Here is a 25,711-nt window from a genome sequence, read left to right as displayed (position 1 = left end):
GATACCATGAGTTACTCCTATGCAACAACTTTCCAACGCTTCAAACCACACCTCAAACAAATTCATGGAACTCAAGTTATGGCGAAAACGGAAAAACTAGTCTATTATTGTATTGGAACCACTCGATTGATGTTGGTGCACCAATCGATTGATCTGAGCTTGCTATCAAATATTTTTTCGTTGAGTTCAGTAAACCAATTGATTGTTCCAGGGGAATCAATCGATTGTTGTATGGAATTTTTCCAGAATTCCCACATTTAACTCATCTTCTTCATCTTCTACCCATTTCAAACCCTACCCAATCATGTTCTAACATGTCCAAGCATCTCATAATATGAATTCAACACCATACATCAATTACACAATATTCAACACCTCATATTACATATAATAACCATTTATCTCATCAATTCATTCACAATTCAACAACACATCCATTATATTAACACATACTGATATGAACACCAACACTCCAAATTTCACATATGATGGTACATAAATTTCAACAGTAAAAATCAAAATATTAATTCATGTTTATCACAATAATTTGAGATAGGTTTTACACAAACCTTCTCCAAAATGCACAAACTCGACAATAGAGAAAATAGAAGAAAAACCTATAGGAGAGTGAATATCCCTCTCTACCCTTCATGAAATTGACATCATCCCTTCTCCTTACTTGAATTTCCAACAGCTAAACAAGTTTGATTATGGTTTTTTTTTTCTACCTCAGACCCTTGTTCTCCTTCTCTCACACTTGCCTTTTTTTCTTCTTCTAATTTGTACAACTTCTACGTATCAGTAACTTTGTCTCCCGTCACATATTCTATTTATTTTAATTTAAAATATAATTAACTCTCTTTTCACACTTTTACCCCTTCACTCATCCCTACTTCTACCATTTTCCCTTATTCTTCTAATAATTCTAATTTATGCCTGAATATCAATATTCCTCCTATTTGATTATTATTCTATCATTTTAATCAAATAAAGCACCACTAAATTCTAATAAACCTCCAAAAATCACATAACACATAACACATGCTATCACCTAAATAAATAATTAAAAGTATATCTGTTAACTGATATCTTGCATATCACTTGTATATATATTTAATGGCTTTTTCCTTTTCTGTCCTTGGTGTGTGGATAATGTAATATAAATAACCAATCATATTCTGTTTTACACATTCAATTATCAATAACAAACTTTCTGTTATCTTCTTCTTCTTCTTGGATATTGCTTGTTTTCCATTTTCTCCATATGAGCATTGCTGTAATTTGTTTCACCACTGCACTATTTCATATGGACATTTATATGGTATCAGAGCTTCACCAGCAAATCACTCAAATAATTTAATAAAAGCAATGAAAATTCAATTAAATAAATTAATAGAATTCATGGTGTTATAGATCGGCCTAGTCCGACCTAATCCTTGAAAAACATAGGCCACGTGGGTTGGGCCAAAATGATAGGGTCGTGTTTTTTTAAAACATTTTTAATGGTCATACCCGCACTAAAATATATGACTTGTGGTCGGCCATAGGGGTCGGACCCATTTTGAGAACTCTACAAATTATACCATAGAATCAATTTAATAGCAAATCATATGCAAAACACTTTGAAATTGATCGATATTTAATCAAATAAAAGTTGGATAGTAAAGTAATAATACCTTACATTCCTTCTATTTACCAGCTAGTAGATGTTTTAACAAAAAAATTTACCAACCCAAATATTCAACCAATTAAATTATAAGTTTAAAATGATTGACATTCATTCACAAACTTAAGTGAGTATTATAAATAATAGATTGACTTTATTTTTTTATTTTATCTTTAATTAGTTTTATCTTATTGGAATGGTTAGATAAACAAAACATGTTAGATATAAATTTCTTTTCCTATTAAAACAAACTGATTAGTGTCATACAATGTCTAAAAAGTCAACAGTCCTCCCTTGTATCATATGTAGCCTGTGGGAGAAAAAAAGTCAAGAGCATGTAGTATACTCAACCTTTGATTGGCCTAATAGTTAAAACAAAAAATCGCACATAATCCTTCATGGATTTAGCCTTATCATACTTTCCTAGTATAGCAAAATGAAATTTCCACTTTAAAAGTATGAGTGCAAAAGGAAGACCACTTTGGAGAACAAGACAACCATTCTAAATATTCCAATTCTTGTATATACTTTTGAATAATATAGTTAATTCTTTCTAAAGAAGATGGCATATGATTCTAATGTTTCTTTCTCATCCAATAAAATCAAGTTTTGGAATCACTTTATTTCCTTTCTCAGTGGACTACTCGTTATTTTTTAAAGACTAGATTGCACATTGTTACATATAAATACAACTTTAAATTTTTCAGCATAAATTCCTAATAAAAGTTACTAATATCATTAATACTATTCTTCCACCACATTTACACCAACTACATACACCTAAGCACTGTTTATCTATTTATATAATTAAAAATGTTTTTTTAATAAAAAATTATGATTGTTCATTGTGCAGGTCGATTATGAATATACTGACTCAAATCAAACATATCCATAAATTATTCGAACTCATTTATTTATGGATATATTCAACCAAACTCATAACAATCCATATAATTTTGATTCGGGTATCAAATTTGAATTTTACAATCCGTTGCCGCAATCCGCTGATGTGATTTTAATACTTTTTTATTATTATTTTAAATAAAAATATATAATTAATATCTCACTAATAACCATATTTATTTTATAAAAAAATTTATTCTCCACCAATAATACCACTAAATCAATGAGTTTACGTAATTCTAAAATTAAAATTTGTTTTTTTTGTATCATTTTATGTATTTTATAAAAATAACATATCTTTGAATTTTATATATCAAATATTATGTTGTGTTGATGAATTTTATTAAATATTATATAATGTGTCTCTTCAAATTTAAGTGTTATAAATAAACATTATTGTACTTAATTTGGTTTGATTGGGAACTACAAAAGTTTAGTTTCAAAATGTCTTCTTACAAGGAAGAGGAGATGTATATAAATATTCTCTCATCTTATAATCTCATATTCAACTAGGTGTCTCGATTCAGGAAGATCTTATATGAACTAAAGCAGTCCTCTCTTGCATGGTTTGATTAATCACAAAAACAATGGTGTCTTTGGATTAAAAGCAAAGCCAAGGAGACGTCACTCTCATCTTTGAGCCATCATAAGAAGAAAAACTAGTTGATGATATTATTATTATTATAGGAAATGATTTAAATGAAAGACAACTGCTAAAGAAAAAATTATCAATAAAATTTAAGTTTGAGGACTTTGGCTAACTCAAGTATATATTAGAAAAAATAATGTTATTCTTACATTAATATCTACCTCAAATATAAATACGGTGAATAGTGTTTTTTTATAAATACAAAATAATATTTATAAAAATATTTTTATAATATAAAAATAAAATTTATGATTAATCAATTTTATTATTGCATAACCACAAAAATGTAGATTATTAACCACGTATTTTATTTATAATTCATTAATCAAGTTTACTACTTTATAATCAATTTTTTTTATAACATTAACCAAGTTCTTAAATTAAAATATGAAATATAATAGTGTAAAGATTGACTATTATATTTTATATATTAATTATGATATTTATTGGTTAATGAAGTAGTAAATTTAATTAATTAAAGAATTATAAAGAAAATATGTAGTTAATAATATATATATATATATATATATATATATATATATATATATATATATATATATATATATATATATATATATATATATATTTATTGTTAATGCAATAATAAAATTGGTTAATCCCTAATTATATATTTATGTTATAAAAATATTCTTTTATAAATATTTTTATTTATTTATAAAAAAATAAAAAACATTGTTCATCGTATAAATAAGGTCAACAGTATTTATGTTTGATGTAAGTATTGATTTAATTATGGATGTAACAATATCATTGTTCTATTAGAAATTAAGGTAGCCTATTCAAAAAAAGACATGTATATCTCTCAGAAAAAAATATGTATTTGATTTCTTGCATGAAATGTGTTCCTATTGAACAATATCACATGATCAGTTATGAAGTGAAAATATCAAAGTTGACAAGATTAATGTGAAAGTTGACTTACTTGACACACATTAGACAAAAAGTGGACAATATAATTAGTCTCATTAGACTAATCGGTTTCGTGACCATATACTAAAATTAAAAAAAAAAAGTGATGACTCCTTCATATATTCCTTTTGTTTAAGCGTTAATAAATGTACTAATAAGAGTTTTACCAACAGAATGATTTAACTAAATAATCAAATTAAAGATAAGTGTGATAAATAATAGATCAAATTAGTTTTATTTTTCTTTATTTTATTTTAAGTTTAATTAGTTTTAACTTATTGTAGTGGTTCATTAAACAAACACATGTTAGATCTAAATTTCTTTTCTTATTTAATGAAACTAAATATTGTATTGCTACAAAACTTTGAAATATATTATAAAAAAAGTATTAAAAAAAATTAACCAAATATTTAATGATTGTTAATTGGTGACATGCATGAACAGTATAATACAATGTCTAAAAAGTCAATAGTTCTCCCTTAAATGGCATGCAACCTGTGGGTAGTTAAAACAAAAATAATCGCATATAATCCTTCATGGACTTTGACTTATCATGCTTTCCTTGTATAGCAAAATGAAATTTCCATTTTAAAAGTTTGACTGAAAACACTTTCCTAAGTTGCAAAAGGAAGACCACTTTGGAGAACAAGACAAAACCATTCCAAATATTCTAATTCTTGTATATACTTTTGAATAATATAGTTCATACTTTCTAAAGAAGATGGCATATGATTCTAATGTTTCTTTTTCATCCAATAAAATCAAGTTTTGGAATCACTTTACTGTGTACTACTCATTATCTTTTATAAATAGTGTATCCTCTATTCCCAATTGCAGAGACTAATCTCACGAGTCTGGAAGAATCACATGCGCAACTGCAAAGATTAATCTCAAAGTCAAGGAAAACCACATGTGCAACTGCAGAGACTAATCTCAGGAGTCTGGGAGAACCACATGCGCAACTGTAGAGACTAATCTCACGAGTCTTGGGAGAACCACAATAAATAGCAAAGCTCTCCCTCAATAGATTATAACATTAAATTTTTCAACTTAAAAATAACTAATAAAATCATATTCTAACACACAAATCTGAACTAGATTTTTGTGTCTATTAGGCTGACTATTACACAATACACTTGTTATATTATCAAACATAAAACACATTATGAATTCTTCAGTCTTGATCTTCAATCCTAATTATGCATAAGAGTCTTTCAACAATATCCCTCATACAAGGCCTTTCAACTCTCTTCTCTCTAAGACAATCATGTGCAAGCTCCCAAAAGAGTTTGATGCTTGTGATCAATTTATCATTTAAGGGTTCCATAGATAGAACAAGCCTTTGATCAACCACTTGCATGATTGCACCATTGCTTGCATATTGACTCACATGAATTACGAGGTTAACGTCGTCTTGATCGCGAGAAAAGTCTATTGCTTTCTTTGATGTCAAAAGCTCTAGCAGAACAACTCCGTAGCTATAAACATCACTTTTATCGGTTAACTGGTAGTTGCGATAGTATTCCGGATCCAAGTACCCTAGCGTTCCCTGAGCACAGGTCGACACATGACTAAGTCCCGGGTTAGCCAATCTGGAGAGTCCGAAATCTGAAACTTTGGCGTCGAATTCATCGTCTAATAGTATATTTGTTGACTTAACATCTCTATGGTAGATAGGAGTGTGTGCAGAAGAGTGCAAATAAGCCAATGCTTCGGCGGTTTGAAAAGCAATCTTCAGCCGTTTTTTCCAGTCGAGAAAACTCGGATACCTACCGTGAATATGGTCGTAGAGAGTCCCATTCGAGATATACTCATAGATCATCAATGGTTGCTCAGATTCCACACAGCAGCCTAAGAGTCTGACTAGGTTCTTGTGATTGACTTGAGATAGTATTGAAACTTCATTAAGCACTTGTTGGGTGCTTTTAAGGTTGCCAACTCTAGCTTTCTTGACAGCTACAAGTGTTCCGTTTTGTAGTTCGCCTTTGTAAACTTCCCCGAAGCCGCCACTTCCTAAGATCCTGTCGTGCGAAAAACATTTCGTCGCTTTCTTCAACTCTTTCAGTTGAAACATTTTGTAAGGCTTCTCCACTCCAATGCTCGATTTCATCGCAGTTTCTCTTTCCTTGACGATCTTAGAGTGTTTGAAGGACTTTGTGATTACGACAAGAACCACTGTGAATGAGAAAAAAGAAATAACCGCTATTGAGACAATCAAGCTGGTTTTCCATTTGGATTTTCTCTTGTATTTTTCACAGGTTGTTGCAGAAGGGTTCCAATGGAATCCTCGATTACAAAAACAGCGGAAGAGTTTGTCTCTACTAGAAGCGAAACACTTAGAGTCTCTAGAACAATCGCTTTGTCTCCTGCATACAGGTTCGGGTGGAAGAGACCATTGAATCTCTAGACCTTCCTCCCACTGACTAGGAGGTTTGTCTTGGTCCAAATGAAGGATGCTTCTGAACGCTTTGCAACCGGAACTGTGAAGGCGAATCTTGTAAGCCGAAGGCATGCCACCAGCAACAAAGGTGCAACAGGGACGAAGACCACTCGCACACCCGTGCGCTCGCTTTACGTCAACGTGACCTGAATTTTCCAAGTAACGATGACATATACTAGAAGCGGTACAGTTAAGAGGAGAAACCAAGAGACGAGGCGAACAGTTGAAGAGGAACACTGTGTTGGACGAAGTTATGTTGAAAGGAAGCGACTGATTTAACCAAATTCCGTTACTTACCAGCATGTCTTGTGTGACACATGAACCAGGTAACCAAGGTGGTGCCTGCACCACGATCCGCTGGATCGAAGACATGACTCTGAGTACAACATAGGAACCTCCATTGAGAGTGTCAAAGTAAAGCTTTTGAGAACGAGGATCACAACGAAGCCTATAGTACGGATCGCCACAGTTCGATTCTATACTCAACGGATATGGAACTTTCATCGAACCACAGTTTGGACAAGTCTTTTGCGAACAAGTATAACGACAGAGGAAAAGGCAAAGAAGAAAGACACAGCGAAAACATCTCCTATTTGATTCATCAATCATTTTGCACGGACAATTAGGAGAAGAAAACTGTTATGCATTGATACGAACGCGATCAAAGAAATAAAAAGGCTACGCGTAGCTACTGCAAAGTCTGCAATGGAATAAAGTGGCTCCAAGAATCTACAGCGAGGAATATCATAAATATATAAAGATCTAAGGGACCATAAATATACTCTCTTTTATAAGGTGCAAAGAGAAAAGGCTTTGCAAAGTTATTTTACTTTCATTATAGTCGAGCAGCGCGTATATATAAATATCATAGTGGAGAGAAATTAATGATTAAAATACAGAAAATGCTTGAAGGCTAGACCAATGTAAGTTCGGCACTATCAGTAACTAAAGAGCCAATTCCAATGTTCTCCTATGTAATGGAATGTAACTAACACGTGGATCATGCGCGAGTTAGTTACAGTTACCATGAAGAAACTACTATGAATGACAAAACAAAACGAATTTGACAGATGTTAGTTACTGATGAAGAATATGTGAAAATCTAGAAAGAAAAAAGTGAATATACTTTGACATAAAAAAACTTTAAAACTTTTAATCATGTGCTTATTGGAAAGTGGAAATAGCATCTGTAAATATTGTTGTTTGTTCTTGATGGAGAACAACAAAAGCTTTTGCAAAGGATCTAATCCTTTTAAATCCCATTTGATTCAAATCTAAGGGTTGTTGTGATAAACAAGATTAAGAAATAGTTATTAATTAACATTCCATTTGATAGTTGAGATATGAAAAAGCAGTATATAAATATTCAAAACATTGTTGGTAAAGGTCTCATAATTTCAGCAGCACATCTTTAATATTGAATGGTGTGGATTGCATATTTCCTAATCAAGCATGAACATGAATATGATTCCACATGATTTAATGGTTGGAAAAGCTAAAGATTTTGAATGCCATATTTGTAACATGAGACAAGGAAAACTAGCCCCAGAATCTGTTCTTAACTCACTACAAATAGATTAGTGTTTTGATGAGCAGTGACATGGTTTTAAAAAGAGTATCTATCATCCGCGTAAAGACTTTCGCGATTTTGTTTGGTACAAATGTCTCGATACTGATTGCAGTCATTGTATTGTAAATTAATCATAATTTATTCTTTAAGTAAAAACAATGAATAATGATATAGATATTGACTTGTGTCGTTTTGTCGCAATCATTTTTACGGATTTTTAAATCTTTATAAAATTACGGTGGCATCATGATTTTGTTGAAGCTCAAATTTTTTTTTTTTGTTGAGAAAAACATAGTTTTTGGCCCTTATGAAATCCATGATGCTGCAATTATTTCTAGTTAGTATAGCAACACACAGTGAAATAATCTAATTATTTCAGAATTTCAGAATTCTTAGAAATTAAGCAATAACCTGTTGAATTGAAAATGAAAAAGATGAGTAGTAATTTAGGGTTTGGTGAGGTAAAAGTAAAGAAAATAAAGAAATCATATACTGATGAAATAAATAAGTAAAATTAATGCTAATTTGTGTCCAAGAACACATGTTAAAAATTTCATAAATAAAAAATTTGTTTTAAAAAAATAAATAAAATTATTAATTGTAAGTTAATTTTCAAAAATTTATTTCTATAATCAGAGAAAGAAGGGAAAAAAACTTTTCTCTTTCTCCACACAAGCAAAAACAAAAACTCGAGCAGCCGCTCCTCTAGCAGCGGCGCGTTGTCTTCACATTCCGTCGTCGACGAATCTCCTCCTCTTCTTCAACTATCTCGCCGAAGCTTCCAAACCCGTAGGTACTCTCTTTTTTCGACGCTATATAGTTCCCAATTTCATAAATTTCGTTTTTAGGTCTTTCTAAGTTTCGATTTCAATTTCGACCTTAAGAGTGCCAAATCACTGATGGTTTTTGAGATTGAGTTTTCAGATGAGTGTTTATTGATTTCATACAGGCATTCATTGATAAAGTGAAGCTCTCATTGTCCAATGAAACCACTATCATATTCTGTTTCAAACAAACTTACATTTATTTATGCAGTGTTGATGATTTCTATTTGATTACTTAATTTGAATGATAATTGTTAGTTACTCCTATGTAGCACCGACACATCTGAAAAAGAGTGCACTGATGCTTGTAACGTATAATTTATTCATTTTTCAAATTATTATCCGTGTGTCGCCGTGTCAGTGTTAGGGATTTTGACGTGCTTCATAGTTTTTGACGTGTCCTAGCTTGATTAATTTATAGGTAGGAGGAAGAAGCCAAAAAATGCCTCCTTATGATTGCATGCTTCTATTCAAGCCACATGTGAAAAAAGAAGCCCTAATTGGTTTAGTTGCAAGGATTGGAAAACACATATGTAGAAGAAATGGGGTTGTCACTGAGGTTAAGAGTTTTGGAACAATTCAGTTGGGCTATGGTGTCAAAAAGCTTGATGGCAGGTTTTTTCAGGTTCCTCATGCTGCAATTCACAGTTTATTTATTTATTTTCTTCTTTTCATTGTCCTTTATTTATAATCTAGGTGAATCTCTTTTCCTCCTTTTTCTGCTCTAATGAAACATTAGTGCTTTACTGTGTTTTTTTTTATTTGGGTTGTATTGGTAATAGACAAAGCGATGCTACAAAAAATAAACAAACTACTGTGATGCATAGGTAGATGTGAAAAAAAATGGATTTGGTAGTATGTTTAAGAATTTGGAAAGATGTTTCATATAGCTCTATGTTGTCAATAGCACATTATAGCACCACTATAGCAGAATAGCGCAGTGGTGGTAGGTTTGAGGTGACGCCCTTGATCTGCAAGCCGCTGTCAATAATAGCGATTGTAGCAGCCGCTAGTTGCGGCTCCAAACCGTTATTGCAGCCGCGATTGCCGCCATTAGAATTTTAGGGATAAATTCCTCAGTTTTTTTTGTTTTAAAGTGTTGTCTTTATTTTGAGGGTATAAATTTCAATCTGAACCCTTGGAAGAGCAATGTTACATTCTTGCTCACAAGTAATGGTTTTGCTCTTCTTCCTACTTTTTATTAAGTTCTGATTTCTTCTTCTTCTCTGCATAAGTTTTATTACTATATACTTTGAGGTATAGCTATTCCTCGTTTTATTGCTCAAATTCTAATAACTATTAAGTATGATGATCTCTTTAATTTTGCGTATTAGTCTATTTCTGAGTGTTTATGTTTACTTTGTACACTAGTTTTTAGTCTTTGCAATAGCAGTTTTCCAATTATCCCGCTATCTGCTATAACATATTAGAGGGTCGGCACTACACAACGCTATCCAAGATTAACAACACAGGGTTTGAGGTAGAAGTCGATTTACTGGATGTCAAAATTGTAGATTATGGGGGTGTTTGAGAAACAACTTAGTTGATTGAAACTGTTAATTCAACTAACTATTGGCATTTGGATATATTTGTTGAATGTGCTGCAGAACGGTGTGTTTTCAATATGTTTCTTTTTGCAAGAATTTACTTTAGGGTGGACAGAATTAAAATGAGTACAAGAAATAAACTTTGCATAAGCTTTACCTAAAATGTTTTTATAAACTATCTTAAGGATGAAATCAATTTATGGGTATGCACTATGAAACTCTCTTCCACTGAAACAAGTACTTCTGCATGTTATAATAAATTTTAAACAAGCTCTATGGAATTTGCATTTCTAAGCAACGTTTCTCAATCACCTCACATCTCATTACTTCTTTCACCAGATCTATCTCCATAACCTTCTCTTTTTCTTCAAGATTTTCCTTCACCGTGACCGTTCCGTTGCTATACTTAAATTGATCTTCGCACACTGCATCCTGTAATCTCCTTCCCTCTTATTTATCATTTTACTAAATAACTGCAGCCCAGGCCTACTACTAACACAAACTTGCAAATCTTTTTAGTTTGAAAGTCTGGCTTTGGTGAAACAGGAGTGGCATGTTCTTCTCAATGTTCGAAAAGACATTATGCAATTGTTAATTAACTTGTTGCATTTTCTATTTTTAATGATGCAGGGCCAACTGATGCAAGTGAGCATGATGGCTACACCGGAAATCAACAAAGAGCTGCATTACCTAAACAAGGAAGACAAACTACTGCGTTGGCTTCTGGTTAAGCAGCGTGACACAAAGTTTGGGCTTGAGTTCATGGGAGATGAAGGTAGATTAGAGCCAAGCAGATTCTCTCAAATAAATAAACCTGATGACGACGATGATGAGGATGAAGACGATGAAGAATATGAAGTGAACGAAGAAGAAAACAGAATGAACTAAAAGATGGTTGTATTTTATTTGTTTCCATTAGGAGAAAGATGAAACCGTAGTGCATGCCAAACATATTGAAGATTATGATTAGTAAACAGCATGTTGTCTCTTGATTTTAGACAATTAACTTTTTGTAACTTGGTGAAATAATTTATTTACAAACGTGTTGAACACTTGTGCTGGGTGAATGTCGAAAATCCCGGGATTTTAAATTTTATTTTTGCCGATAAATTGTTAACAATGTACTTTGGCTATCCAACACATTTTTGGTCTTTCTTTTTAAATTTTGGATTTTTGGTCTCCATCTTCACTTTGTTGTAATTTTGGTCTAAAATCAGATTGTTAGCTTCAAATTTATGATTTTTTGGATTTAAAAGTGATTGTATATGCTATTTTCTATTCAAAGTTTAATATTTGATCCAAAACCTACCCCCTTTGGTGTCAAAATGTACCATTTTTGGGATTAAAAGTATAGATTGAGACCAAAATTTTAATATGTGATATTAGGAAGGCAAAAATTATTTTAGATAAAATAAGAGATCAAAATGCATTTAAACTTTAACTTTTTCTAAAAATTTAGCCACTTTATAAGATTTGAGTCTAACAAATAGATTCATGCCAAACTTTTGATCTAGAACGCTCTGAATTACATCAGTATGTTTGTCTCGAATCGGAGTCTCCATGTTTCACTTAGTCGACTTTAAGTATAAACCTCCCACTAATGACGGGTTGTGTTTGGTTATATTTGTTTGAAGCTTCCAATGGTTGTGAAGCTCTCAAAAGTCACAATATACTCTCCTTTGCCATTAGGATGAATGTGACAATCATTTTTTTTTTTTGTTTCTATTAACTTTCTTATTTTAACATTTGATTTGTTGGCCTTTTGCTTCCATTTGTGTACATTAGAAGAAAAAAATTGTGAGAGAAAAGCAGAATACAAAGAGAGTGGTCACGAGACAAAGGAGAAAATGCGAATGGAGCAGTACATGCTTATCCAAAAAATTATTTAATTTAACAAAGTATAATTATATAGTTTTTTACTTAGTGAAATAAATAATAAAAATTATAAGTACGCTCGTGATATATTCTTGAGCTCATGTTTCGTGACATAGCACTGCTGTCTTTGCATAGCCTGTCTATGCACATCTCAGAGTTCTAGTATTGTCCAAACATTGTATGAGCTAAAATCAATAGGACCAATGAAGATGATGAAATATTCTCCAAAATGAATGTAATCTAAATTTAGATTATATACATCAACTTTTCAGTTATCCTTTTTCTTATATTTCATTTCAAAGAAAATTAAAAATAATTTTAAAAAACTCAATATATTTGTGTCCCAGAAAAAAATTAGTACAGTATATGTATCCGCTCAGCTGAGCCCGACTTACATATGCCATTGCGATTCTAGTTTTGAAAACAAACAAACCATATATTTTAATGGCACAATGATCATTATTTGCATTTACACACAAACTTAAAATAAATAGTTTCCAAAATTAATAAGTACAACAGAATCTCCATGCACTGGGATAATGGAGTAACCATTGCATTAACCAATATCTTCCCAAACTAAACCAGAGTGCTATTTTCTTCAATGAAAACTTAGATAGCATCTGAGAGCTTGCAACAGCGTGGTCTAAATTTGCAGTAACAAGTACTGCCTGTTGGCCTCTTTGGAATATGATGGCCAGGCCCCCCAACAAACGTACAAGTCTGAAAACAGACGTAAAAGTGGTACGAGCAAAAAGACTATTCCCAAATTCCTTGAATTAGGACTGAACTGAGAAGATTACATGTAATTAGTTAGATCAACAGCAGCATTGAAATATCTGAAAATCATATCATACACATCAAGTATAAAGAGCATATCGCGTAAGAGTACAATGAATGTGTGAATGAGAAACAAGCCCTAATCTTGCTGAGCGTGATTTATTAAAGTAGATGCAACATAAGTTGGGCAGACTTCATTAAATCATACAACGAAAAAAACACTGACCACCTGAAGCAAATCAAGAAAGTTCAAATCCGGCATTTGAGTTGATAGCATATAGAAGTTTTGTTCTCAAAGTTCCTGGACGTTTGTATGTTGGAAGCTGTAATCATTGAGAGGAGGAGTATAAAAGTGTAAGCAATTCAAATGTATGACAAGGTATTGTCTAAAAAAACCAACACTTTTGTCTAACAACTTAAATCACCAAGTGGGAGTGTTTGGTAAGTGAACATCCAAAAGTTTATACTTATTACAAAGTTTATCTATATGATATTTCCGATTATGAGATCATGAAAATTTTCATATCCAATACATAACTCATATAACTGACGTGAGAATCTTGCTTTCAAATGTCATAGTCAAATCCCTAATACCTTATTCATAGATTTTCAAAAACACTCAAGAGTATAGGTGTCTGTCGTGCTATATGTCTACTAATTATATGGTTAAGGATATGTTCTCGTAGTACTTCGTTCGTACCTTAAGGGTGTTGTAGCAGGTTGAAGCTGATGGAAGCCGCTCTACATCTTGTCCTCCAAATGTTGCCCAAAGAGGCACATCACATGCAACCTAGGTGGACAAATAGACCCAAGCAATACTAATCAATGAAATCATAACATTTTAGTATTCACTAAAAAAATACATTATTATTGGGGTTTCTTTAATATTCATTGAGATCAATGATATTTCAAAGGGAAAAAATGAGAGAAAGAAGAAAGTAGAAATTTCTAGAAAACTAAAGCTGGATAAAAGAGCCACACACAAAGGTCTTGTATTTTCTTCCCTTTAATGGAATAACCATTGAAAAGAATGCTGAAATAACAATTGAAAAAGAATACCACACCCAAGAAGCAAAATACCGTGCTCTTTTTTTCACAGTGCAAAATACAGTACTTAGGAGTAGATGTGTGCAAAAATATGGTTAAATAAACCATATTACTAAATTAAATTGCATTGCACCATAAAAAAACTTAAACATTTAAATGGTTAATGAACTGAACCATTCAATTCAAACAATTCTGATTCAGTTTAAAACCTTTCCAGAACCAGATTCTTTTTATAAACTTATTTAATTATATGAATTAGTTTCTAATAAAAAAGAGGAAAAAAACGATAGTGAATTTTTTTTTTGGAAAATTAAAAAATATTTTTTATTATGAAAAATAAAGAAAAAAATTGAAAATTAAAATAAAAAACAATTTTTATAAAAATAAAAAATAAATTTAGAAAGTAATATTGAAAAAAAATATTGTATTCCAAAATATAAAAAATATTCTCTTTTTGAAAAAAATAATATTTTTTATTCATAAAAATAAAAAATATAATTTCATTTGAAAATTAAAAAAAAACTGAAGATAAAAAATATTTTTTATTCCAAACAAAATATTATTATATTTTTCAAAACAAAAAAAAAAATCTGAAATAAAAAAATAGTCTTTTTTTAAAAATTACAAATATTTTTTACTCAGGATAAAAAATTCAATTTTTTTTCTGAAAATTAAAAATATTACGAAAATATTTTTTTTAAATTAAAAAAATTGATTTTAAAAGAGTTCAAATTATAAATTTTGGCTTATAATTGCAATGTGATTATAAACTAGTTTATAAATACAAACTGATTCTAAATTAATTTTAAATTGAATTAAAATCATTTTAGTAGTTAACTATATTTTTATTGAAATGATTATTGTTATCTTCACTTAACCATAAATGTGATTTGGTTTAGTGCAGTTCATAAACCATGAATACCCCTACTTAGGATACCCTATTAGTCTCTCAAAAATAAAAATTTTAAACTTCTCTTTCAAGAACCATGGAAAAAAAAGATTTGGGTGCAAAACAGTTATTGTTATGCTAAACAGTCCACTCAAGTAACAAAAAAAATCAAGCCATGCCTTATTTCATTACGATAAACAAAGTAAATAGGATAATAGAGGTGCTAGTATAAATGATCTTGAATGGCTGTTGAACATAAAAAAATCAAGAACATACCTTGTGGATGGTAAAAGGTGGCTGTAAGTGTTTAAACCCTAGTAATGGAGCACGAGAGCAACTGGTGACAAATTTAAGAACCATACAGCGCTCTTTAGGTTCAAAGCCTTTAATCACCTGTACAAAAATGGCAGAAATAAGTCAAATAACATGCATCAATTCTTCATTATAATTCACGAGGTTGAAAATAATGTTAACGTGTCTGTTTTAGAGAGGGTAAGAAACTGCAATTCAACCAAATTCTTCATTATAATTCATCAAGTCATTAATTCTCCCTAACAAGCAAAAACTCAACAAGAAAGAAATGAAATCTTCAAATCGGACTAGACATGAGTAATATGACCACCAATTTACAAAACTTAGAGGATTGCATATAACTAGAGAACTGCACAATATTACATCAGTTTAAATAATTTGTTGTGCATCGATTGGGATTGCTATAAGTGTGTGTGTAGTATTAAGGTTCCAATACCTCCCAAAAGATTTTGATTGTCCGGCTCCCCTCACTGTAACCACCGGTGTATCGTGTATTATTTTTAAAATCATCAACGTCAATATCGTAATTGCCACCTGAAAGCAACTACATTCTTGTGTATCTCAGAAATCTTGCAGTAAAAAATGAACTCATCACAAATAAAATCTTCAGTATAAGTTGGTTGTAGTGAATGAGTGAGCAATTGCATCTTGATTCAGATATTTTTCTCTTAAAAACTGTCACTGATACAACATATAATTTTAGTAAATGTAAAATTTTGTCACAGCAATGCTTAGTTGCTCTTAAAGTGCAAGAGAGAAGAAGAATTATTAAACTCACAAAGAAAACCTTTTAAACATACTTAGTAAGGAAGATACCTGATTAAATTCACTAGCGTTGAATAATTTCAACCAGGATGGTGATATAAGATCCGTTAGCCCTCTATAAAATGCATTTGAAAATGGAAATATCTGCAATTTAAACATTGTTACATATATACCCATGATACAACAGTTAATACAGTACAGAAGTGAGTAAGTTGCATTAGAATACAGTCAATGACGATAAAACCTGTTGGTTGAGTTTGTAGTCTGCCATCGCATGTATGTACTGCATCTTGTTTTCATTTGTCACAGAAATATCTTTGCCCCCAGACTTGAGCTCAACCACATGCCTTTTGCCAAATGATTCTTCAGTAACTGTGAAGTCAAAAAAGAGCTCCTTGACATCACCATCATAATTCTGCATGAATGATTACTGTGAACCTTCTAGTGAAATGTTAAATTGCAAGAAGAGACTTGAGGAAAGAACAAATCCCAATAAAAACAATTGAAGCTAACATACAAATGAAAATTGGATCATGTTAATGAATTATTGAGGTTTTCATGAATAATACTGAGTATATAACATCCACCAAGCAAGACATAGGTCTTGAAGGACGAATGTTGTAGGTTGAGAAACAGCACCAAACCATGTAAGATTTTTAAAACAAGGATCCTAGCATAAAGCAATGTGATACATTGGGGATGGTCAGGGATAGATCTATGTTTTAGTATTCTGGCAGCTGCCCCCACAAGTTTTTTATTGCGATTTGTAATTATTGGATATTTATTTTTTGCCCGCACTTAAAATAGTATCTTGACTCCACTAAATGGAAACTAAGGTCATGACTCATGAAAGCAATTTTTCTTTTAAACTTTTTGAAGAATCAAAGACAAAAGTGTATAGGAGATGAACTTTTTATATGATTGTATCGTCACATGCACATAGATATAGTTTTGATAGTGTTGAAAATGAAATATTACAACACTTTCAAAATAAGAATTCAAGTCAAGAGCAATTATAATTTGTAGATGTGAAGGTGGGTACAGTTTTTTAGATATGCAACCGTATAGTATTTAGAACATCTCACGTTTTGCTTAATATATCTTTTAAAACAAATAATTATTGTATATAATCTTGCCCCCGCCAATTGAAATTTTTGGATTTGTCGGTGTGGATCGTCATGATTAATTTTGACAAAAGATTTATAAGAGAAGCAATAACATGGATATATCTCTTGGGATTACCTTGACATACATAAGACTCCTGTATAGCTCTGGATCAAGTGTTGATAATTCATCAAGAAAGCTATATCGTCCCAACAGCTTTTGTACAAAAACATGCGAGAAAGAGTAATCAAGTAATATTCCTTCATAAAGAGCTTTACCAACTATTCTTCCAAGGAACTCAATCATCTGAAGACCGTTGTCCAAAAATCTTGCAGAAGCAGTGGGAATTAGGAGGCTATCTGAAGTTGAGGTTTGGGAAAAAAGCCCATATCTACAGCAAAAAGAAAAATTTCAACTAAGAAAGTCACTCCTGGAAGAGGAAATAGCTATGAAATAAATGCATGAAAATACAAAATAACATCTCAAACTTACTCAGGGGCAAATGCTTCTTTTGATATGTCAGTCAAAAACTCTTTCGATAATCCACCATAGTCAAGACCTGCCTCCATAAGGCCACATTCACTGACAAATGAGACATGGATGGATGACTTCAACTTTGACCCAAGTGAGTTTAATTGTTGAAATCCATCTTCAACAATATGACCCCGACGTACTACAATCTCAATGGCTCGTGAACCAGGTTCAGAAATCTCACCAGCCATTTTGCGTGAGGCTTTATCTATCTTGATGAATTCACGAAACATCTCCACTCTATTTCAGCAGTAAACCAAGTGATTAAGTACTTCCAATAACACAAAAAAAGTACTTCCCATAACACAAAAAAAGTACTTCCAATCAGAGACGATCATGTGTTACATTGAAAACAAGCTAATATGACTCTGATGACGAATTGCAAACAAATATCTCTTCCCCTCTACTCTCAAAATGAAAAGAAAACGAAAACCAATTCAATTACATTGATGAATACTCTCGTTGACAAACCTTTCTCCCTTACAAAGTCTCAAAATTTGGGTTGGGCCTAACTCAACCCTACAAAACCGGCTTGTAGGGTGAGGATTGCCCCCACTTATAAACGCATCGCAGGCCATATCTCTTAGCAATGTGTGACTAAATTTACCCCTTCAAACCCAACACAATGAAGGTGTTGGGGGCAGCAATGAAGGCAAGCCAAATGCCGCAATTAAGGCGACTAGGAGCAGACTGCAGTTAAGGCGGAAATTCCAACACACACCCTCACGCTTGGGCCTCAATGAGCCCGAAGCGTGGATGATGCGGGAAGCCCAACAATGAATCTTGGATAGGCTCAGATACCATCTCAAAATTTGGATTGGGCCTAACTCAACCCTACGAAACCGGCTTGTAGGGTGAGGATTTCCCCCACTTATAAACGAAACACGGGCCATATCTCTTAGCAATGTGGGACTAAATCCACCCCTTCAAACCCAACACAATGAAGGCGTTGGGGGCTGCAATGAAGGCAAGCCAAATGCCGAAATTAAGGCGACAAGGGACATATCGCAATTAAGGCGGGATTTTCAACACAAAGTTTACTCTCGTTGCTTTGCTTCATTTAAGGTTTCTTAATGATCAACATATAGCACATAGTGGATAAATAAATTAAACTATCACTCAAGTAATCAAATATATGTAATAATCACTATTTTACAAGATACATGATTCATAGTATTCCCTGAGTGATTCTCCTTGCACATACTAAGATAGTTCGAAAAATGTAAAGGATGTATTAACGATAATCTTCTAAGTTGATCATACTTATCAGCTCTCAATTTAACCCACCAATAGAAGCAAGAAATGACAGTATTTCTTAGAATTGTGGTTCAGCCTTAACTCAACCTTACAAAACTGGATTGTAAGGTGAGATTTGTTAGGGAAATGTTAGGCCCAATCCACACATTCTAAGATAGTATCAGAGCCTATCCTAGATCTGCTATTGAGCTTCCCGCATTGTCCATGCTTTGGGCTCATTGACGCCCGAGCATGAAGGAGTGTGTTGGAAATTTCACCTTCATTGTTGTCCGCCCCTAGTCCCTAATTGCGACATTTCCCAAGACCAGACATCTGGAGCGTGGATGTAAATGGTGGGTGGCGCGATAGCGCAAAACTGATAGCAGGTGACCTAGTGGATCTTTATTCTTGAACCTAGCTCTAATAACATCCTAACTCAACTTTATAAAACCGGCCTGTAAGGTAAAGATTTCCCTTATAAACATATATGCAGGTCATATAATGCCCGATGTGGGACTCTTTAACAATACTACACGGTGAAGATACTCGGGAAAAGTTTTGCTCAAATAGGAAAATTAACACAACCAAAAAAACAAAACTAAGATTAAGTTCTTTTTCTAACTCTTGTACTTTCTACTAACATGAGAAAATATAAGAAAACAATTCAACCAGGCATCACCTGTGGTCAGTATCTCTTTTTCCTTAGATTTTATCGTTCTAATCTAAGGGTCCAGTTGATGTGACAATGGAAATGTCAAAAAGGATATAAAGTACAGAAAGCAGAATTGAATAAAACAGAATTTATGAGAAGCAAGAGGCCTCATGATAGTCACAGTCACAAAGCTAGTAGTTACCTTTCTTCAAATGGGAAAACATGGGGAGTCACAGTGATAACAGAACCTAGACTCAGGGAAGATGATGAATCATCAGATCTCAGGTTGGTTGAAATAATTTCATGAGTTCTAGCAGCAACTGCAACTGGTGGCCGACTTTTTCTAGCAGGAGAAAGCCACAAGTCAGGAGGACAAAATGGATGTCTGCAATCCCTTTCATACATTAAATGTAAGCATCTGACAGCACAATCTGTGAGGGGCCTATTATGATGACCATTAACATGAGACAGGCCATTATAGACTAGGGTATTAAGCATTGATGCAATTCTCCTTTGCTGCTCTAACTTGAATGGAACCTAACCATGTTATCAAATTCTCTAGAAAGTTAGTTTCTGAAAATGTGAACTTATTCATAAAAGGACTGGGACAAGAAGAAACCAAGCTGCTACCTGTTTCTCATAAAACTCTATGTCATCAAGAACTAAAAGCAGGTGAGAATAGGTTGCACAGAAAAGATGAAGCATAGCAAACATACTTTTTGGAATGCCTTGTGGGCCCTGCCTCATAGGTTCTATGTCCCATACATCTGACGGTTCTAAATTCACTTTGCTAGGTGCAGAGTGACTGCCAACGGGATCTGTGCAGTCTGTTGCGGTTTGTGACTTACCTGTAAACTTATGAAGTACGCTGACCCACTTACTGGCCCCATCTTTACTTGCCTGTTTTGGGATCTTCTCAAAAGCTTTATGGTTTCCATTTTCACTTGAGTGATTATCCGACATATGTTTGTGTTCAGAGAAAAAGGAATCCTCAAGTTCACCCCACAGTCTCACAAGAAATCCAGGAGTAAATGATAGCATGTTAAGAACTGGTAAAGATCCACGAATTGGACTCAAGGTTGAAAATACTCTAAGTAAGTTAGAATAAAAAAGTGCAACATCACACAGATCTAGCTTCCCCAAATATTCCAGACTGTTTGAGATCAAAGTCTCAGCCTTGTTGGTGGCATCTCCATTCACTGATGCCAAAAGATTTGTGAGATGCCATTGCTGACAGACAGGCCTAAATTGATCCATGTATGACGTTATTAACGACTCGTGGGTTGAACTTTCGGCATCAGTTTGGAGAGATTTCTTCTTTTTGAGCCATTCAATATTATCAAGACAAGCCAGTAGGCTTTCTGTTAGAGTGACAATAACATGGACATACAATGCACAGTCTAAACCTTGATTGAAGGATCCGGAGTCTACATGATTATTTTCCTTCCCTGTTGCTAGACATATAAAGTTCGCAAGAGACCAACCAACTGGTGGAATAGCCTTGAAAGAGACGAGAACTTCTGACTTAACCAACTCTGACATCTCCATTAAAACATCCTCTTTCAAAATCTGTCATCACCTGTCAGATTTTGATCAGTTCTGATATGTTTGAATCATAAAGCATAATCTATGAAGTTATACAAATCTATGATCTTATTGACTCTAGACAGATATGATGGCAACATCTTAATACTTCAGAAAGAGGCTGCCCTTTGCAACAAAAAATAAAAGAATGAATGGAATTTCACCTTTGAGCCATTGTTTTATATCTTTTACCGATAAAGTAAATAAGCAAAGAACCATTACATATTCAAATTAAAGAACCTTGATTTTTTTCAGTTTATGTATTGTGTGTGGGGGGTTGAGTAATCCTACATATAAATACTGAGAAAATATAATTAGACAGCAGTTTAAAGAGAATATTAGAGCCATTTGCAATATCATAACTCCGATACTAATAAAAGACAGATTCTAACAAACACAAAACATAGTTATTAAACAACAAGGATCCATCTCTGATGTATAAAACTTAAAACTACAATATCCAACAAATTACATAAGAATAAAGAAATAAAATGTACATGCACAATTATGAAATATCAACTCATAAAGTCAAAAGTTGGAATTAATTATACACAAACATCTGGGTTACCCTTGCATGATCCATTAGTGACATCAAAATATAAGAACGGAAATTTTCATAATGAATAAAAACTATAAAAGAGAACAAGTTCTCATTAAAACAAAAGAGACGGTTATTAATTTTGCACGTGAAATTGTCTGCTTTAAATATGCTTACCAATAGTGCCTGAAAACATGTGAACATAATCGATTTGTGTTTTAAAGCAGGCAGAAGAACAGGTGGGATATGTTGCACTAGCCAAGGAATAGTCATTAAATGTAAAATATACTGCTTAGCAGCATGGTTGCCATTCAGCATACAAGGCCTTTCTCCATCAATGTTTGTCAGAGAAAAGGGCCGCACAGCTAAAGTTATTGCACTTGCAGTAATAAAAAACTTCTCAGCAGCCTGGGTGACAACTTTCATCTGGGAAGAGTAATTATCCAATGCACTAATATATCTGGCAATAGAAACATAACTGCCACTTTTACTACTCCCTGTGAACTCAACTAAGCCTTTCACGGCTAAGTCTGCATCTAAGCAGTTGTCATCTGGAATGCCTTCCCATCCTTTTAGATCAGTTAGCATAACAAGAATACGCATTGCTAGAGATGTAACAATAGTGATATCTTGAGCCCCTGAATTGCATTCACTATACTCTGAAAGAATCGAAAAACCAAGAGAAGTAAGTCTCTGTGCCTGGTAACGCCAAATTATTCTCTCTTCAGTAGTACCAATCGCCAAAAAGCAATAGTTCAGCTTTGAATCTATACAAAGAAAGGAATAGATCCATTAGACATATATTAAGCATGTGAGTTAACAAGAAAAGGGAAAATGGGTCTATCGAATTCTAAAAGCTACGAAAAACAAAGCAACATAAAGTATCTTGTCATTCATAATTTCATATAAGATGTAGGCATGCCTTACATCAAAATGAGCAACATAATTGGAACACTGACTTAAAGCCTAATAAGAGCAAATCAAAATGAGGGAATATACCAGAAGAATTCAGGCTTTTCAATAAGATTGTAAAGCACATCCTCATAGAATCTATTTTCTTGCTATGAACCTTTTGATGCCAATTTGAGAACCGGGTCACAAAGAACAGAAATGGCCTCAACAAATTGTTTGAAATCCAATTTGCAGTCATCACCCCAGTATAACTATTCACCGATGTCTCCCACTCCTGCTGAAGCTGCAGAGCCACCATCTTTGTAACCTTGAAGCGCCTCCATACTCTCTTTCAAAATTAAGAAAAATTTGTCATTTCTCTAGTTTGATAATTGATGCGAACATGGCGTCCGAATGAAGGCCAATAGAAGATCAGAAGAATCATGCATATATTTTGTTTTTAACTTACGCGATAAACTATTATTTATTAGACTCTTAGTCAGTACAAAATCATTTCAACTTTCTTTTCACTATAACTACAGGTTCAATAATTTATCCAAACCAGGCTCAATTAAAAAAAACATAGAACTTCATTGTGTCTCAAATCAAGGACTTACTCTAACTTTTAGAATATTAATTTTTCTTATCCGAGATAAAATTTGTATATTTATATTAACTATAACCCCAACATCACATGAGAATTCACACAAATCCATTTTGTAAGCGTATTTCAAAAATAACTTCAAAACATTGAGTTCACATTAAAAACAACAACACAACAACAACAACCAAGTCTTATCCCACCAAGTGGGGTAGGCTATATGGATCAATTTTCACTATAATGCTCTATCCAGGACCATATTTATATCCAAATCTTTAATATTGAAATCTTTCTTAATAACTTCTCTTATAGTTTTTCTAAGTCTTCCTCTACCTCGAGTTGTTTAACTTCTCCTCATCTGATCTATTCTCTTTACTACAAAATCTAAGTATCTTCTCTCTACATACCCAAACCACTTAAGTCTATTTTTTACCATCTTTTCTACCGTAAATGCTACTACTATCATTTCTAATCATATCCCGGCAAGTCTTTCCAAACATCCAATTTCGAATTCACATTGAACCTTAGTGTAAAACTACTAACTAGTTCACCGCAACATTGGGCGTCAATCTTTTCTAATTAACATGTCCTATCTAATCTATACTACTTCTTAGCATGCAATCAAGGAACTATCAAGTTAAATCTTGAAATTTTTGCACCAATTAAAAAACAAAAAAGGCAAAGATATTGAACCTGAACGAAGAGAGCAGCAGCAGCAGCACGTTTTGCATAATTACGAAGTTCTCTTTCCCGCGAAACCTTCTGAAGAAGATCATCTCGCGTAATCTCCTTCGCACTCGCTCCTCGCAACGATACCTGAACAAAACAGCAGTAATCTGTGGTGATTCAATGGTTTTTTGACACAAAATTAAACGAGATTTAGGTATAATTAACAAGAGTACCTGGTGTTTACGAGGTGCATCCATGGAAAATCAGGATCAGAGATGAGGTTCAATGCTGAAATCCATTAACGTCTTCTCGTTAACGATACTGTGTTAAGTTAATCCTCTTTTATAATCTTCTGTTAATTTCTTCTATAGATTTACTTTGAGTTAGAAGAAAGAACGAACAAGGAAGGAAAAATAAAAGTTAGTTTTGTGTTATTTTCTTTGCTAACTTGACATTTCGATTTTTTAAATTATCAATAACAAGAATTATTATTATTTATATTGTTATTATTGTTGTTGCCTACACACTCCTCCTTGATTAAAATAAACATGTTAATTATGAAGGAAGAAGGACCGAAGGCATATCGGGTATTATGTGTGGGTCAAGTAATGAACTAATTATGAATGACCCAAGGCATATTGGGTACCTAACCGAACTTAATTTGTTTCGTAGATTTGTTTGAAAACCACTACAAATCTATGGTATCTTGATAGTGGTTGTTCTAAGCATATGACGAGAGACTTAAACACATTTGATCTCTAGTTCTAAAGACCAAGGGATATGTCACATATAGGGACAACAACAAAGGAAAGATTCTTGGTATAGGAAAGATTGGAGCACCACCTTTCACATCAATTTAAGATGTATTTTATGTTGAAGAACTAAAGCATAATCTTCTAGGCATAAGCCAACTTTGTGACAAAGGCTTCAAAATCAAGTTCACCAAGGATGAATGCTTGATTGAAAAAGAAGCCACTCGTGAGGTAAAACTCAAAGGTAAAAAAATTAATAAGATTTCCATGATTTTTTAGATGATTTATCTTTGAAAGTAAAATGTCTCATGGTAAGCAACAATGACTTTGGCATAAAATAGTTGCCCTATTCATATAGAACATTTGAACTAACTAGTCAAACATGATTTTGTCATTGGTTTACCTAAGATAAAGTTTGTCAAACATAAATCATGTGATGCAGGTCAAAAGGGAAAGTAAACCAAGTCAACTTTTAAACCAAAGAATGTGGTATCAACTTTAAGGTCACCTCAATTGTTGCATATGGACTTGTTTGGTCCATCAAGAACAAGAAGCTTTTGAGGTAATTTATATGCTTTAGTTATTGTTGATGATTTTTTCTAGATTTTCTTGGACACTCTTTTTAGTGCATAAAATTCATGCATTCAAGGCGTTCAAAAAGTATGAAAAGCAAGTACAAAATGAAAAATCACTAAAAATTGCATCAATTAGAAATGACCATGGTGGAGAGTTCCAAAATGCATCATTTGAAGAGTTTTATGAAGAACGTGGCATCTTTCACAAATTTTCAGCACTAAGGACTCCACAACAAAATGGATTGGTGGAAAGAAATTATTGATCTCTAGTAGAACTTACAAGAACAATTCTTAGTGACTCAACTCTACCAAAGTATTTTTGGGCGAATGCGGTTAGCATGGCATATTATGTAAGTAATTCGGTTATCATAAGACTAATATTGA

At 32.9% G+C, this 25,711-nt stretch overlaps 3 protein-coding genes across 10 annotated transcripts; 1 reads left to right on the top strand and 2 right to left on the bottom strand.

Annotated features, from left to right (window-relative positions):
• Nucleotides 1–5,270: 5,270 nt before the first annotated feature.
• Nucleotides 5,271–7,476, bottom strand: LOC127125723 (wall-associated receptor kinase-like 20). The gene has a single exon (XM_051054525.1). It carries the CDS (start codon nucleotides 7,195–7,197, stop codon nucleotides 5,323–5,325), a length of 1,875 nt encoding a protein of 624 aa, XP_050910482.1. The 5' UTR covers nucleotides 7,198–7,476; the 3' UTR covers nucleotides 5,271–5,322.
• A 1,292-nt stretch (nucleotides 7,477–8,768) lies between these two features.
• LOC127125724 (uncharacterized) lies at nucleotides 8,769–11,581 on the top strand. Of its 2 annotated transcripts, none has more exons than XM_051054527.1 (3): nucleotides 8,769–8,951; nucleotides 9,404–9,607; nucleotides 11,160–11,581. In XM_051054527.1, exons 2-3 carry the CDS (start codon nucleotides 9,425–9,427, stop codon nucleotides 11,415–11,417), a joined length of 441 nt encoding a protein of 146 aa, XP_050910484.1. In that variant the 5' UTR covers nucleotides 8,769–8,951; nucleotides 9,404–9,424; the 3' UTR covers nucleotides 11,418–11,581. The 2 variants fall into 2 exon arrangements, with proteins under 2 accessions (XP_050910484.1, XP_050910485.1); XM_051054528.1 differs by having other exon boundaries at nucleotides 8,784–8,951; nucleotides 9,408–9,607.
• A 1,136-nt stretch (nucleotides 11,582–12,717) lies between these two features.
• Nucleotides 12,718–24,464, bottom strand: LOC127125722 (E3 ubiquitin-protein ligase UPL7). 7 transcript variants are annotated; one of them, XM_051054522.1, is made up of 15 exons: nucleotides 24,234–24,464; nucleotides 24,025–24,147; nucleotides 22,839–23,079; nucleotides 22,017–22,606; nucleotides 20,348–21,286; nucleotides 19,920–20,254; nucleotides 17,791–18,069; nucleotides 17,437–17,689; nucleotides 16,439–16,609; nucleotides 16,246–16,338; nucleotides 15,866–15,973; nucleotides 15,394–15,510; nucleotides 13,882–13,971; nucleotides 13,408–13,504; nucleotides 12,718–13,240 (listed from the first exon to the last, which is right to left on the bottom strand). In XM_051054522.1, exons 1-14 carry the CDS (start codon nucleotides 24,255–24,257, stop codon nucleotides 13,421–13,423), a joined length of 3,447 nt encoding a protein of 1,148 aa, XP_050910479.1. In that variant the 5' UTR covers nucleotides 24,258–24,464; the 3' UTR covers nucleotides 12,718–13,240; nucleotides 13,408–13,420. The 7 variants fall into 7 exon arrangements, 6 of the variants coding, with proteins under 6 accessions (XP_050910479.1, XP_050910477.1, XP_050910481.1 ...); XM_051054520.1 differs by having other exon boundaries at nucleotides 12,718–13,191; XM_051054524.1 differs by having other exon boundaries at nucleotides 12,718–13,186.
• Between the last annotated feature and the right edge of the window lie 1,247 nt (nucleotides 24,465–25,711).

This window comes from Lathyrus oleraceus, chromosome 3, assembly GCF_024323335.1.
Source record: "Lathyrus oleraceus cultivar Zhongwan6 chromosome 3, CAAS_Psat_ZW6_1.0, whole genome shotgun sequence".
Taxonomy (NCBI): Eukaryota; Viridiplantae; Streptophyta; class Magnoliopsida; order Fabales; family Fabaceae; genus Lathyrus; species Lathyrus oleraceus.
Note: the sequence above shows the minus strand (reverse complement) of the source record. Positions and strands in the feature narration are given on the sequence as shown.

Excerpts from the sequence above, each read along its gene's own strand:
- LOC127125724 (XM_051054527.1), top strand. The coding sequence starts at position 9,425 with ATGCCTCCTTATGATTGCATGCTTCTATTCAAGCCACATGTGAAAAAA. Across the intron at positions 9,608-11,159 it reads TTGATGGCAGGTTTTTTCAG|GGCCAACTGATGCAAGTGAG; the intron begins GTTCCTCATGCT and ends TTAATGATGCAG.
- LOC127125723 (XM_051054525.1), bottom strand. The coding sequence starts at position 7,197 with ATGATTGATGAATCAAATAGGAGATGTTTTCGCTGTGTCTTTCTTCTT.
- LOC127125722 (XM_051054522.1), bottom strand. The coding sequence starts at position 24,257 with ATGGATGCACCTCGTAAACACCAG. Across the intron at positions 24,148-24,233 it reads ATGCACCTCGTAAACACCAG|GTATCGTTGCGAGGAGCGAG; the intron begins GTACTCTTGTTA and ends TGTTTTGTTCAG. Across the intron at positions 21,287-22,016 it reads CATGTTTTCAGGCACTATTG|ATTTTGAAAGAGGATGTTTT; the intron begins GTAAGCATATTT and ends AGGTGATGACAG.